Raw genomic sequence first — 15,951 nt, 5'->3', positions numbered from 1 at the left:
ATGAGCTCCTCTCTGTCCCGCTAGATCTGCCAACTCGTCCCAAGACGTGTTTAAGTAACAGGAAGCATGTGAAACAGCTCCGTGGTACTTTGCACTGTCACGCTAGTGTCCCACCTAATACCCCAAGTGTAAATTGGAGCCTCGGCTCAATGGGCTCCCTTGACAGCACTTCCCACTGATCGGATGGGGGGAAGGTTGGTTTTAGGCGCTTTGTGTAGTGTAATTGGTGTAAAAGAAGTGTTCTTCTGACATGTGCTTACTTTTTTCCTCCATGCTCCGGAGTGACATCAAACTATCAAGCCATTATTTAGTGGCTTTTACCCATGTCCCGTGGGGATTATGGGGGACAGTGGGCTGGGGGACGGGTAAGGGGACGGGTGGGTGGTACACGTCTTGCCGAAACCTGGCTCCATCTTTCAATCTGATTGACAGGCCTTTTAGTTGGCTTGATCTTAGCGCTTTGACTGGCTGCCCCTATGAACAGCCACACACAGCACTAATCTGGAAGTTTATTTGTTAGCAGGGGGAAGAAGGGAGATATCTTAAAGAAACAGATTGTGAAAAGAGGGGACTGTGAATAATTGCTTTTTCATCCCAGGCTTACGGAACAAATTGAATTTCCGGTGCGCAAGATGAGAGTCACCATTTAAGCAGATATTTGCTGGCAGGGCTGCGGCTGGCACGCTGCCTAGTGTGTGTTGGGGTCCACAGTGAGTGGTGTGCTGTTCCTTCTCTCTTCCCTTCTATTCATTGATTGTAGATGGCTCATTATTCCTGACTTTTAACTTGATGGAAGAGGCTCTAAAATCTCTCTGGAATTAAATACCATCAGAGTGGTACGAGTTTGTTCACAGACCCTACACTCAAAGCCTGTAGGACTGAGATGGTATTATTTCAGTATTCACGTCCTGCCTTTCAGAGCCATGGCACAGTTATTTGCACTGATTCACTTAGTAAAATCAACTTCTGTTATTGCCAGTTTCACTGAAATGATGCTTGATGCTGTCTGGATCAGAATGAATTCCTCAGCATGAATAAATAGGTCCTGAGGCTTGTTTCTCTCACCACTCCAAAACGTCTCTTATTCTCAGCTGTTTTCTTTCATCAGTAATCAGACACTTGTCCACAGATGGGCTCGGAGAAGTGGGTGCCGAGGATTGCAGATGAGAATTCAGCAACAAGAAATCCAATCTGGCCCAGCAATTTTTCCTGCATTTTAGCAAGAACACACAGATTATCATCTGCGCTGCTGTTTTTTTTTTTTTTCTTTTTTTTTTTTTTTTTAGCAGCTGCCTTGGGAGAAAAAAAAAAGAAGCTAGTATTTCTAGTTGCTGGCACAGTATGGAGTCTTTTGGCTTGATGCTTAGTTTTTGCAGCATGTCAGGATTTCCTGTTTTTATAGAAGCCTGTCAACAGCAATGGCCCCATTTCAGTTTGTCATCTTCCTTCATTTTCAGTACTAATAACAGCAGGGGCCACTCTGGCGAAGTAACCATGTCACATGTCTGCAGAAGAGAGAACAGCTTAATAGTAGTGCTGGACCATCGTTTGATTGTCAATAAAACTAGATGGCGTTTCAAGTGCTTCTCTTTTTTTCTTCATTCATTCCCACTGATGGCCCTGACAGTGCTGCTATTTGCATATAATTGCACTCACATTGCTGTGTCTCTTGGCCATGCATGTGAGGGCCAGTTGTGTCAATAGCTCACACAACATAAACGGAGCAGTCACTTTTATTTCCCCCATGTTTTTGTAGTAGCACTCGCTTTCCGAGCCTTCTGGGTGATTTATTGTGCCCTTTTGTGCTGCACGCACCTCGTGCATCTCGTTCAACTCTCGGCTCATATGAAGTAAAGATCTTGATTGTTTATGTACTCCTGATTAGCTTTGCTGTACATGAAAGTGGTATCTTAGATGCTTGGCTTCACTTTTGGCTAATAGTGGTGCCTTTTTCAGTGTGCGATTTTTCAGGCGAAGCAAAAACGCTGTTTAGCATTTGACACGGCAGACGGATCCAGTAACTGCTGGAGGGAACCCAGTGCTGTGGAGTTGCTTTTACATTTGATTGTTAATAGTAAGGATGGGATCCCAGCATTACACACAGGGTTGTTAGTCTTACATTCGCTTTCTGTTACCAATTAAACTGTGTTTTGATATTGAATATGAAAGTAGGCTTAAAGTAACAAACCACAAGTCCGCCTAAGCTGAATGCTCAAATTCCCTTTGTTAACAGAAATTTACCGTAAACTTAGAGCTGCAGTCCTCTTTTAGATTTGTCCAGCTTTTCTGGGCTCAGTATGTTTTTGTATCTGCAAAAAACATTCTCATAATACATACCAGACTTTCTGAAATGCTTGGTCAGCGTGTTTCACTGTAAACACTTTTCTCTCCCCAGCACTCATACAAACACACACTCCTTACACTCCACATGTAAAAGACAGTGCATTGATTAATCTTTATTTCCCTTGAGGGTTCCCCTAAATTGTCTGATCAATAGCTAATCCTACCTGTAACCTTGACCTAGACTTTTTCTATTTCCTTTGTTTTTTAAACACATCTGCATCAAGTAATTTTTTTCAGGTGGTGTGTTTGAGGGTTTTTCCCCTTTATTACGTGCGGATATTGGATCTCTGTTGTCTTGCATCTGTAAAATATTCAATTTCTTTCCTGGAGCCTTCTTACCAAACATCTTATTTATCTGACCACATGCTTACCTGGTTTTCAGCTGTAATTGTTTATTCCATAATACTTTTTCTCCCTAAAAGCTGTCAGATGCAAACGGCAGACTTTAAGTTAGTTTTACATCTCTTAGTATTTCTTCATCCTACCATGACCTCACACGTCACACCCTGATAATTGCTCCCGCTCTGAAAGTATATTTCCGTCATCGCTTGACTGACACTGGATTTTAAGGACCGACACTCCAAACGGCTTTTTGAGGTTTAAAAACTCTGGTAACAATATTCTTCCCTATCCCTTTGATTTTATTTTCATTTTTAAGAATTATGCCCAATATATGTATTGACCAAGACATTTTTACTTTAGAGATAAATTGCGACCATCTTGGGCCAGCCTAAAATTATTGGCCTAACCCTAGAAGTACATTTAGCTGTATTAAAAGGCCACTTGTTTAACCAGGATTGACTTTTCTAGATCAAACCATAGCATGAAAGGTTTATTTTATCTCCAGTCCAGGAAACCAGTCCTCAGTCTCTCAGCACTTCATTGATTACATGTAACACATTTATTGATCTTTGTGCACAAGTGACTGTTAAAAAAAGTTGTTGTTTTTGTATTTTCATTGGAATCGGTTTCTGAATTCAGTAATAATCTGACGGGCTGAGTTACTGATTAAACATAATAACTTGGCATCACGTGAAAATGCATAAAGGTGTTCATTTACATAGATCAGGTAACATTTAATTCAGAAGTAATAGACGAGTGTTATCATTCTTAAACAATAGCAGTGGATTTATTTCACTAATATATTGAATTATTAAATAATTGGACTCACCAGATGGCCCACAATAAAATATTATCATGATATTTAAGTCAAAATATTAAGATTTTAAACATTTTGTGATATGCTGAGAATTATGATAACGTATCAAGTTTTCAGTTAGTTTGTTTCACTTTAATCAATTTTATTGCAGCAAATTAGGATTGTCAAACACAGACTGACTAAAACTATCATAAAAATCATAAACGTACAATGAACCTGACAAATGTATTCATTTATATATACACAAAAATATTGATACTCACATCAGTGTATCAGAAAAATATTTCCTCACGAAATATCACAATACTATACACTATCAAATCTTTCCCCCACCCCTGTAAATTACTTGCTTTAATATAGATCTTGCACAAAAGACCCTACCACAAAATATTTAATACCCTTTTCTCCTCCATGCTGAAATGAAGAGAATTCACAGCCTTTTCCTGTAAAGTAGTTGAAGTAAATCCGTCTATTGCATATTTAAGCTGAGTCGTCAACCCCAGCAGGACCTTCTGCACAGCCCGCTGAAAGGGAGCACCATTTCATTTTAATGTGCTGGGACCATGGTAATATGATTTATCATGATTGTCCCTGACCCATGTAACACTATCAATATTGGATTACCTGTGTGACCGAGTGCCCTGTAAGCCACATTATTTGCCACTGTGACCGGATTTAAAAAAAAAAAATATCAGCACATCACTATCCAGGAGAGCCACATCCAGTCTCTGCCCCTGCTGAAGGCATTCATGGTTTCCATCGTAGCAGACAAACCAGACTCATTTATAATTCATTCATTTGCTCGTGTTGGAGACCAAAAAAAAAAAATCTAAGTTAAAACAGGAAGAAGGGGGTGAATTGTTCTCTTAGAGGCAGATATTGAAGGCTTAATAGTGTCCCGAGTGACCGAGACTGTTGGGTTTCAAATCCTTATTTTCCCCCCTACCGCCTCCCAACCATTTTCTCTCAATTGGAGCTGAGGAAGTCTCGCCCTCGCTCACACACACGCACGCACGCACGCACGCACGCACGCACGCACGCACGCACGCACGCATATAGCCAGAAAAGCATTCAGTGATCAAAGAAAACCCTCTGCTCTATCCCAGTCAGCTCCACTCAGCATGTAGGATTGTTTACAGCTTGTTTGTTAGAAAAAGGTTTTGTATACGACACGTTTTAGGCATCGAATGATGGTAAATTTAAAGCATCGCAGCGGCATTTTGCACATTTCATCAGTGCAAAACAAAGACTTGTCAGAACAACCAGAAAAAGATGCTTGGGGTAATTCAAGAATTGCTGTATTTGTGTGTTGTTGTTTTTTAAAAAAAAATCTTTTTTGGACAATTGTCCCATAAAGTTTATTGTAAAACCCTAGAAAATGCTGCCTCCATTACATGTCTTCATCACAAGTCTTTGATAACATTTTGGTCACATTTCAGAATTTGTTTTACTACCTTATATCAGTTTCTTGCCCTGTATTACCAGCCCCAAATTCACTGCATGAATATACAAGTCAGTATTTTGTGCCCAAAAACTCTACCACCATTGTTGGAAGCTGTGTGCAACAGTTGGTCGGAGCCAGGCTAATCGGAATCTTCCCCCAAAGTCCAGTATCGGTCGGGCTCGAACAGCCCATCGAACTTAGTGTAGATACAATATCAACATTCGATTTTCAGATACCATTTTACTCACTATGTTTACAAAGCAACTGAACATCAACATAAAATTTGTGCTGGATAAGTTAAAAACTCTTTTTATGATCAAATCCTTTTACAGACTCGTGGCACTAATACACCTCCATACACCGTTATTCAGCTTTGTTCTGTAAAGCCGCAGCCAGCCCTCCTCTCAGTTTCAGCTGTAGTCTTAAGAAGCATGAGGTTAGATAGAGCTGTGAGTAAAGAAAGGGATGGGAGTAAAGATGGGGAGGGGGAAGATGGAGCAGTGAGTTTAGAGACGGGGGAGGGGGGCAGGGGGGAGGTGAGGTTAAATGGCCCATGTCAGTAACAGTCTTTAACACATGGGATTACTGCCCTTTTGTGTGCTGTGAGCTCACTCAGTCACCGAGCCCCCGTGTAAAGCACACTCACACCATTTACTCCACACTGTCGCCGACATCCTGATCAAGCTGACAAAGGCTGCGGAGTACACAACCGCAATCAGCTGGCTGAACAGTCAGACGAGAGTAAAGTGAAGGGACGGAGAGAAGGCGGAAGGAGGGAAGGAAACGCGTGAACGAGAAGAGAATAAAAAAAGACATAGATTGGAAGCAAAGGTTGTCGTGCACAGATGTTGAATCTGAAATGGGGTTGAAGAAGAGGTGAGGAGAGGCTCTTTAAAACATTGAAAATGGCTCGAGGTGAGAAGATGCACTGTAAAGGAGACAGGGTGCACTAAAGCACTGAGATGCACTTAAAGCAAGTGTTAGAAAAACTGACATGATGAAAAATAGAAAGAAATGCAGCAGCAGTTGAATGAAATGAAGGCTGGAGAAGTGCCTCACATTATTACAAGCGAGGTGGGTTGTAATCATGCTAATTAAAGCTTCTATACAAGGGGAGATCAAATTTGGCATCTCGCTGTGATGTGCTCCGCTCGGTCCCGGTTTATGACGTCTCATGGCCGGATTAAAGCTGTGAAACCTGGAAACTCTCCTGGTGCTCGACCACAGTCACTGTATGAAGAAATGTGCTCAATATGGAGCAGCTGACGGCACTTTTTAGGGATAACTGTGATGATGATTATCACTTTGCTGGAATTCTGAAAAGGAGAGAATTTGTTCAGTGTTCTTAGCTTCTGTGTGTATCCTTTATTTGTCATGGGACTCCAATTTAATAGATTGCGCAGGAGGAGTCTTCTTATTTTTTAATTTTTTAATGTCAAAGGCATATTACCGGTGAATCCTCCCATACTGCCTGATTAAATTATAGAAGTAGGAGGATTTGAAATGCATTATCTACTCAAAGTCATGTTTCCAGGCTGTTGAGCTCAGTATGATAAGCATTAATTGGAAGTCAAGCTAAAAAAAAAAAAAAAGTCTGGAAAAAGAAACGATTTTCCAGTAACAGTAGACGCGAGAGAAAAAGGTTGAAAGGTTTTCTTCATTCTTGTCAGTACCGTGTTTAAACTCAAGTTTAATGTACATACAGATAGTATAGTCAATGGCATCATAAATTCAAACAGGGAAAAAAATTGTCCAGAAAATAGTGTCACTGTCGTTCTTAGTACTTGTGTGATGTGATTGGGTGTCCGCAATGTAACAAAGAAAAAAAAAATCTAAAACAAGAAAATGTTCTTAATGATTCAGAGCTCTGGCAAGACTCAATACTTTCTCCCGTCACCGATTACTTTCTCTCATCTGTAGTGGGAACATGGAGGAGAAGCCGTGCATCAGTAGTAAAAGCTTAGTTGTCCTCGGTGACTCCCATGGAGCCATAACAGAGCTGCAACAATTAACTGCTCTGCAGAAAGTTGATAACCAACTATTTTGATAATTAATTAATCATTTTGAGTCACTTTTAGAAAGGAAAAAATTGCTAAAGCTCTGATTCCAGTTTTGTAAACGTGAATTTTCTAGTTTCTCCATGATAATAAACTGGATATGTTTGGTTGTGGACTGTTTTTCAGGACAAAACATTTTGAGCTGCACATTGAGCTTCAGGAAACACTGGTTACAATTTTTCACCATTTTCTGATATTTTAAAGTCCATACAGCTAATTGATTAATCAAGAAAATAAATGTCACCGCTACCTTTAGCAAACAGCTACAACGCTAATTCATTTACTGAAACGTAGAATCGGGGCGATAACTTAGCATCCATATTTTGTCCGCTGTCATTCTTTAAGAAAATATATTGCCTTCTTTACATTTATGTTTCGAGCTTGTTGAAAACAGGTGAAACGTTCATGGTCGTGGATGTTAACAGCAGCTCATGTTCTGTTTGATGGTTGTTTTGAGAAGTATTGTTCTCAAGCCCAGTTACAGGCTGTTACGTGGGTCTGTCGTGGGATTGTGTTTCTCCTGATGCGAGGCCTTAGTCTAACCTTAATCAAGCCAACTGTCATTGAAACAGAAATCATTGTCAGATGGAGTACAACGATTAATACAACGCTAACCTTTTTGCCTCTGCCGCTTTTCATTTGCTCACCGTAATTATCTCTCAGACGTTCACTGATGAGAGGCTCTGACAGACATCCATGTCTTATTAATCATGATATTGCCTTGATTTTATGTGTCTAATGCATAGCACTGTCTCACACACACACACCATTTCATTTCAGTCGAGGTCTCTCTGTGTGCCAGTGATGATAACTTTAATTATTGTGCCTGTGCTGTCTCAGTCCATGCATCCTGATGAGCCTCGTGTTTAAGTAGACACAGATATACACACAGACTTTGGCTTGGGTAAAATGTGAAGAACGGGTCAATTAAAAGGGCCTTTGACTGTCCAGAATGTTTTAATTAAAGTAGAAGTGAAATGTAAACTTGGTTCTAATTATGATTAGCCTTAATTAGCTGTCACTCTGATCTTAATTGCTTTTGAATATAGCTGACCTCCAACTGCTGCATCTCCACGCACCAACATCAGTGCTTCGCTTGTGCGACTGGCTATTCAGCTCTATGTGACTCTGTCTGCACCGTTGTTGTTTCTCTGTACACACATTAATAATGTATAGTCTGAATCTGGAACAAGTTTATAAAGTAAATACAACTTTTATTTCAAACATGTTTGTTTGTGTTGTTTCCTGCAGGCTCTATTGGATGTGGTGGTGAAGAAGAGTGAAGGTTACAGCGTGGAGCAGCTGGAGAGACTGTACTCCCTTCTCAGCCAGTGTATCTACCAGCACCGGAGAGAATACGACAAGACGCAGCTACTGGAGGTCAGAGACACACACGACGGTCTCACCTTTTATAAAGTGCTTTTAACTGGATACTTATCAGTACAAAATAAAACATCAAGGGAATGGTTCCACAATCCAGTGCAAAATTCTTTCAAATTCATAGAATTACACTGAAAAAAAGTATATAAAAAAATTAAAAAAAAAAAAAAAAAATTCCCCCTCGGGGATTAATAAAGTAAATACCTACCTACCTACCATAACCATTAAGTCAAATATGATAGTTGAGTGTGTCAGACTGGCTACTACTGAATGACAAAAATGTTATTGATAACAGTTTAGATCATAGATTGTAAGTCTTTTTTAAAGCGGAAAATGCAAAATATTTTCAGTTTTCAGCTTCTCAAAGGAAAACATTTCTTTCTTTTTTTTTTTTAAACATATGACATTACTTTCTATGAGTGTGGATCAAAGCTAATGTATTGTAACGCCACTGAAGTCAGATAATAAAACAAAACTAACTATCAGATCAAGGCCGAAGTAGAGCAGCGACTTCTGTGTTCTGCGAGGTAAAATTACAGTTTTTGTCAAAGGAGTCTGGTGGCTTTGAAGAGCGCAATGTAACGGCGTCACTTCCCCCGTGGGGAAGAGCTGAGTCTGACAGCAAGGTAAAGCAGTGAACCAATCACTGCACACTTCCATCACCATAGTTCCTCTTGCACTGGGAAAGTAGGAGCAAAGAAAGTCCGTTCCTTCAGCTTGGACACAGAAAAAGGGGGAACAACCACAAGTAGTTCTTAGAACTGAAAAAGTTCCTTCAGTTTCCAAGCACCTATTCTTTCCTGGATAACCAGTCAGTACGTTTTCAGCCTTAAAGAGAACAGTTAGAAAAGTGGTGACATTTGTTGATCCGCAAGGATTTCTTGAGGCAAGCTGTTGGGCAGATAATGTATTTTGTAGCTTCATTTTTTCATTTTGTCCTGCAGACTTGAGCTTGTCCAGGCAGAATAACCTAGGTTGGCTTTTAAAGACCTGCTAACATTTGCTAAAGTATTAACCTTCCAGGTATCGTAGAAAATGGACGATGGCGGGGGATATCTGAGAAGTGTCTCTCAGACAGACCGATACCAGACATAATGTTTGGGATCACAAGAAAGATATCCACCATGGAAAGGGCATCAACATGATCTACATCAGGCGGGAAACTTCCGATGTTTTGTGTCCGCTGTCTTTTTAAATGCTGCAGAACATGACCTAATGAGGACAGCGGAGACTCTAAGTGAGGACATGTAAAACATTGTGTTCAGAGACTGAGAGACACAAACATAAGAGCCCAGGAACAGGGATCATAAACAATTCATATGAGAGCCACAAAGTATATCCCACACTATGCTCATGTTATTAGGCAAGTTGAATTTTACTCTAGCACCAAAAATCCACAGAGTCTTCATTAAAAACTCTATTCCAGCTTTTATTAGCTAAAGGAATTACAAGTGGTCAAACAACCTGAATAAGATCTGGGCTGATTTAAATTCATAATTTAATATTTCTTAGGAATGCAATTAAGCCTGGATGACACAAGCAGTTAAATAATTGCGCACCCTTTCATTCATTAAGATTTCATTAAACGAATACAAATACGTTTGCTGTTATTGTAGCATAATAACAAAGGTGTGAAAATGAGGGTCATAAAGTATTTATTTTTATTCAGTCCAAGTCAACACATTTGTTGCCCACTAAGTAAGCGATAGCAAGTAAGGGTTAACAAAAAACTTTTCCTTTTTTAATTGCTAATCTCTGAGAATGTTTCATACAGAGAAAAAAAAAAAAACGCTGTATATTTTCCCAGAATCCCATCTGGTCATCTGCTGCTGCTGTAGGATGTCAATGCAGACAGGGGGCCAGAATGGCAGTGTCCTGGCGCTGGTAGCCGGAGCTGGCTGTCAGGATGTCAGATAGGGGAAGCGGCAGAGAGAGCGAGCGAGCAGTCAGCCAGGTGGTGCCGGCTGGGTGGATGAGAGGGAGGAGGAGGGGGGGGGGCCCTCATTTCATACTGCCAACCTAAATTGGTGTTTTGAAAGCAGAAATGTCAACTCATCTGGCACGTGTTTTGTTTTCCCGTGTTTCCAACACGCATCTTGACTCTCCCAGCAGGTCATCTCCTTGTAACTCTTCGGAGAATGCAAAAACAAGAGCGAGCGCGCCCGCCCACACACACACACACACACACACACACACACACACACACACACACACACACGCGCAGGGTTGATACTGAGTATGGAGGCTGCAGCCATCTCCACTTAATGTTACACTCCGCTGCAGCGCATGGTATTTGTGTCCGAGTTGTGGAGCTGAGTGAAATGGAGCGTGTCCATACATTTGTCTCCTTTACCCTCCCTCCCGCCCCCCCACCGTCCTCCTCCGGGTGCGGCTTGTCTCGGTCTTCCACAAGCGCTGACCTTTTGGCAGATGGAGTGGGCTGCACCCTGCTCTCAGTTAAAGCCGGAGGGGCCATATCTGCTCTGCACACGATAACATGCCAACGATGTTCCCGTCTACAAATAGGCGTTCATCGCGCCCCAAGCCTGGTATTATGGAGGGCTTTTTTTTTTTTTTGCCGTGTTTCACAGAGCAATTAAAGACTGTAAGAGCCTTGGACCTTTAACCTGCATCAGAGAAGTGCCAGAGCCAAACAGGCCACTGGTCAAGTTAGCTGAACTTCAGAAGAGTTAGAAATCTCTCTGCTTTTTTTGTTGTTGTGCCTGCTGCTGAAGATTGTGACCCGCAGGTCGTTTGAGACACATTTTTTTCCTTGTTTATCCAAAACAACATCGGCGCTCAACTGTTCCTAAAACATGTTGTGTTTGTAGGTCCTTTTAATTATTTTTTGTCTCGTCGAAGTGCACATTACTTGACACGGTGAAATATTTATTTGAAAAACTTAAAACGTTTACCCCTGATGGCAGCCAGTGGGAATTTAAAGATCGGGCTTGTCTTTTTGAACAGTCGTCTAAAAGAGAAAACCTTCATAAACCAGGCAGAGGAATCACTTTCCCCACAGACAGCGAGCGGCCTCTGTGGAAAAGAGTGCAGCGCAGCCTCGGCTCTCATCAGTGCGAATGTGTTGTCAGCGGCTCGCTAAAACAACACCTTCATTCAGCAACGACACACAAGATTGCTCTCTCCCGACTCTCTCATTTTTCCTTTCCCGGACTTATACTGTTGTTGTTTTTCCTCTGATAACCTCCACACACACACACAGAGAGAGAAGCCCGTTCTCCCAGGGGTTGTAGAAAATTTGATCTGGGAAATCAGTAACCGAGGCGGGAGTAGATGAGATGGATTCAAACAAGGTGGGCGTGGTGAAGTAATTCATATCGTCTGAGGCGCAAATAGGTTGGAACATCACAAATTGATGACTTGGCATCGGCATGCTTGTATTGACGGGTCCCGTCGGGACGCGGCGCTCCTAAATCTGCGCGGGAGTTAGACCGTGCAGATCAACATCCGCCCGTGTTAGACGGAGAGAAGTGCGGGCCCAACTTCACGTCCGGGGCACCGAGGGCAGGTGATTGTCGTCAGATGTTTTGGCGCGACACCCAGCGAGGCCGCCGCAGCTACAAAGCGTCAAGGCGGCAACGGGCTTATTAGCACGCCGGTGAGCGGTGCAACCGGGGTGTTAATAGCACAGACGTGTCTCAAACGCGAGCTTCGCCCGACGACACGAAGCTTTCAGGGGATCTTTTTAAATTAGAGACGTTTTATTCAGCGGCGTGTCAGCTTCACTTTTTAGAGCTTCATCGGGTTTCACAGCTTGTGTGACCTGGTGTTGATAGCAGGGGGGGAGAGTGTGTATATGTGTGTGTGTGTGTGTGTGTGATGAAATGCTAAGTGCGTAATTGATGTGATACATGCAGTCAGAAGAGAAGTCGGGCTCGCACGCACTAAAGCATCAGTTCAAAATCTATTCAGAATAATTGTCACGATACGCTGGGGGTAGTTTCCATTATATTCAGATTGTTAAATAAAGAGCTGGCCACCGGGAGAATACATACGCGTCCCCTCATTTCACAAGCCGATGCGTTCTGATGAGTGTCACCTTAAAATTCAATGCATCACCAGCTGCAGCCTGTGCGTGAAACAAGAGGGAGCCGAGGTCCTCTGCTCAGAACAATCACGAGTTGAGCAGTTGTTGGTTTAGAAAATGATTTTAACGCCGGTTAAAAACAAAACAACTGTCAAAGGGTGTGCGAAGAAGACCCACGTGAAAACCGCGACACCCGTCACGAACATGGAGGAGTCTTTATGAATGATTTAATGTTTTCATGAAGTGTAATTTGGTCTTTTTTTTAATTCAAAGTTGACATTTGTTTTTTGTTTTTTTTTTAGATTTCTTTGAGAAAAATATTTAAACTTTTACCGCTTTAGTCGAGGTCAAGAAAATCATTCTTGACTGACTATTAGAAATCGTCAGTCCAATTTTCATAACAAATAAATCCCAGAAAGTGTCAACTTTGCATTAAAAAAAAAATGAAATAATTGTCTGAAAACACTTCAAGATACTTAATGACAACTGTCATAAAAAATAAAATACATTTGGACTCGGATAGTCAATCAGCCCAAACATTCAGGAACAAGCTGACTTTTGAAAGGAAGAAAACGTGAATATAAAATGTCACAGTTTGCCGGCTTTGTTTGTTCAACAGTCCAAAAACCCAACGGCGATTAAGAAAACCAACAAATATTCACATTTGTGAAGCCGCACCAGAAATGTTTCGGCTTTTCTGCTTAAAAAGTACGTAAACAATAAATCCGAAAACCCGTTTTCTGCTGACCAGCTGAGCCATTTATGAACTATTTCTCTTTCCTCTCTTGGATGCAGAAATCATTTGCGAGTTTTTGCCGATAGTCTCCGAAACACTTCCGTGAAAGAAAATACGGCACTAAAAAAAAAGAGTATCTGCGGGTTAAATGCTAATCGTGGGCAATTGTGTAAATGGCTGTCACTCTGACAGTAATGTGAGCATGATGGGAACGTTTACAGTGAAGGACTGCCGCTCGCTGAAAATGTTTGCTCCTCTTTAGACGTGTAAAGTTGATAGTTTTCAACTTTTGTTGAAATTGGTATCTTGTAGCGCCGTCTGTCGCGCCGACTGAGCCATTCAGATGAGAGAACACACGCAGTGTCACATCTTCAAGGCATTAATCACGGTCTGTTGCAGGCTAACATCCATCTCTCTTCCTCTGGCTCTGCTCAGATTTAGTCAGTGTCAAACTCTGCTGTTTTCATGCTGAGAAAAATCGCCTGTCTCATTCTAGCACAGCTTTGCTTCATTTTACATCATTTATCATGGTGAAAGCTGTTGTTTGCTGTGGGAAATTTCCAAGTAATATTGAAACCGCAGTGCGCAGATGCTTTTATACACACATTCAGAGTTTGCGGTGTTGGTCGAGACTAAGCATTATTGTGTGTGTGTGTGTGTGTGTGTGTGTTTGCGGCGCAGGTGATGGAGGAGAGAATCCAGCATTTTGATACATTCCTGTGAAGATGGAGAGAAAATACCTTTCAGGTAAATCCTGAACAGCCATGGGACCACAAAGGGACACACAAACTGAGTGAGAGCGAGACTGAAGGAGCTTCTGGATCCAGCCCCTCAACACAAAAGACACACACGGAGACAAATCCAGCACCCTCCGCTCGCTGGGAGGGAAACTAAAACGAGGACGAGGACAGAGACATTCAAATGGTGCTATCGTCTCAGGAACGCCTGGCCAGATCCAGACTCACTCTACACAACCAAACCCCCTGGAGGTGTGTCAGACACACACGCGCACACACACACACACACACACACACACACACACACACACACACACACACACACACACACACACACACACACACCGTGAGGGGCAACCCTGGTGCTACTACTTGGGTGCTATCCTGACCTTTTATCCATGCTGCTCTTGGGAACACTTCTTAACTTGGAAAACCAACAGATCCGGTGATGTCATATCACAACCTGGCCGCCTCTCTCCTGAGCAGGTGGCGCACACACACTCTCACAACACCACTTGGGTTTGCATGTGCTTCTACACACACACACACACACACACTCTCAAGTCAGACCCTCACCAGCAGAAGTGTGAACGCAAAGTGCTGCTAGGAGATGAGGACAGCTAGTGTTCTGAATCATTGAACTACATTGCTGAGCCCTCTCGCCCTCGAGTGGAGCGCTTCATCATAGGCCAGTTATTACCATGCTATTATGTGGCTCATCTTTTTTTTTTTTTTTTTTTTTTTTTCCCCCCCCCTTCTCCCCCTCCTGCTATTTCAGCTACTTCATTAGTTCAATATCTGAGCCACCGTCGAGGATACTCACCCGGAACTATAGTTTACAAAGAACGTTTTTCGGCGCAGACACAAACTGGATGAGGTTTATTAGCACAGCGGGACCAGAACCACTCACTGTACGTCGTCCTCTCCGTCACGGCGACGGTCGTCGGGTGTGGAAAGCCGTTCGCCCCTCTTCTCCGAGTTAGCGGTGAACACGCGTAGCATCGCCTGCCAGGTCATCTGCAAAACCGCCTCGTTCGCTCGCGGACCACCTCTGGCGTTCACGGTCTTAGCAGATTATCACGTCTGCCCACCCCCCACCCCACCACACCCCACCACATCCACAGTGGGAATGTTTCCCCTCCTGCTCAGAGCGTGTCCGCCAGTTAATATATATATATATATATATATATATATTATATATAAATATTATCCCTTCACGACACCCCGGGCTGAGGAACTGGAAGCAGCAGTACAAATTGGAAGGCGTCTGTAGTTTGCACTGCCTAGTGTGTGCCTTATTTCAAACCTCATACGAGAAGGATATATTTAGCAGGATGATTGATTTACTACTCGCGACAATGAACAGGCTCCCAACTTGGGGTGGGTCCGAACCACTCGGGTCACTGTGACCTTGAAGCAAAACAACAACAAAAAAAAAAATCATAAATAAATAAATCTATGTCTCTTAAAAAAAAAAAAAAAACAATAAAAAAAAAAAAAATTCATAAATAAATACATCTATATCTCTTAACGCCAGTGGATTTGATTAAACAACATATCCGGTTGTTCGTTTTTAACTCCTGGGTACAACCCCCCCCCCCCCCAAAAAAAAAAAACAAAAAAACAAAAACGACAGAAAGATGTTTACTTCTGACGCGCAAAATATTGTTTCAAGTATTTGTATTCATGTCTTGTTAAAGCCCGGACCAGATAGGTGGGGGGAGGTGTGTGTGTGTGGGGGGCGGGGGGGGGGGGATCTCCACCTGAGCAGACAGCAGGTGAAGGGAGAGCTTGAACACTCCAGCCTTCCTCCAGTTTCTCATATGCAAAAAAAAAAAAAAATTAAAATAATAACAATAAAGAGGACGTAAGTCCAAGGATTTTTAGCGTGCCAATTGTTAACCCCACTCCCTGAAAAGGTGCTGACATAAACGGTGCCCGTTCGCCGTCATCGCTTCAGTGTTCTATCGGACGGTCATAACAAACTTTTGTATTATGTTATTTGATAATTATTTGTGACTTTTTTTTTTTTTTTTAATTATTTTTT

The 15,951-nt window shown here is 42.1% G+C and overlaps 1 protein-coding gene across 2 annotated transcripts in view; it reads left to right on the top strand.

The window, feature by feature from the left end:
• Nucleotides 1-15,643, top strand: part of atad2b (ATPase family AAA domain containing 2B) — a 60,919-nt gene extending 45,276 nt beyond the window's left edge. The window contains exons 27-28 of one of the 2 annotated variants that reach the window (XM_069158582.1): nt 8,255-8,383; nt 13,849-15,643. In XM_069158582.1, the coding sequence (XP_069014683.1) occupies nt 8,255-8,383; nt 13,849-13,890 (171 nt within the window). In that variant the 3' untranslated portion in view covers nt 13,891-15,643. Of the gene's footprint in view, nt 1-8,254; nt 10,050-13,848 lie in introns of those variants that run through there. The other variant, XM_069158581.1, reaches the window with a different exon arrangement.
• Nucleotides 15,644-15,951: the final 308 nt, after the last annotated feature.

The sequence above is a fragment of the Embiotoca jacksoni genome, unplaced genomic scaffold (assembly GCF_022577435.1).
Source record: "Embiotoca jacksoni isolate LCO1_2020_lvr unplaced genomic scaffold, fEmbJac1.0.p SCAF_23, whole genome shotgun sequence".
NCBI classification, from domain to species: domain Eukaryota; kingdom Metazoa; phylum Chordata; class Actinopteri; family Embiotocidae; genus Embiotoca; species Embiotoca jacksoni.
The sequence above is the reverse complement of the archived record's forward strand: the minus strand, read 5'-3'. Positions and strand labels throughout refer to the sequence as shown.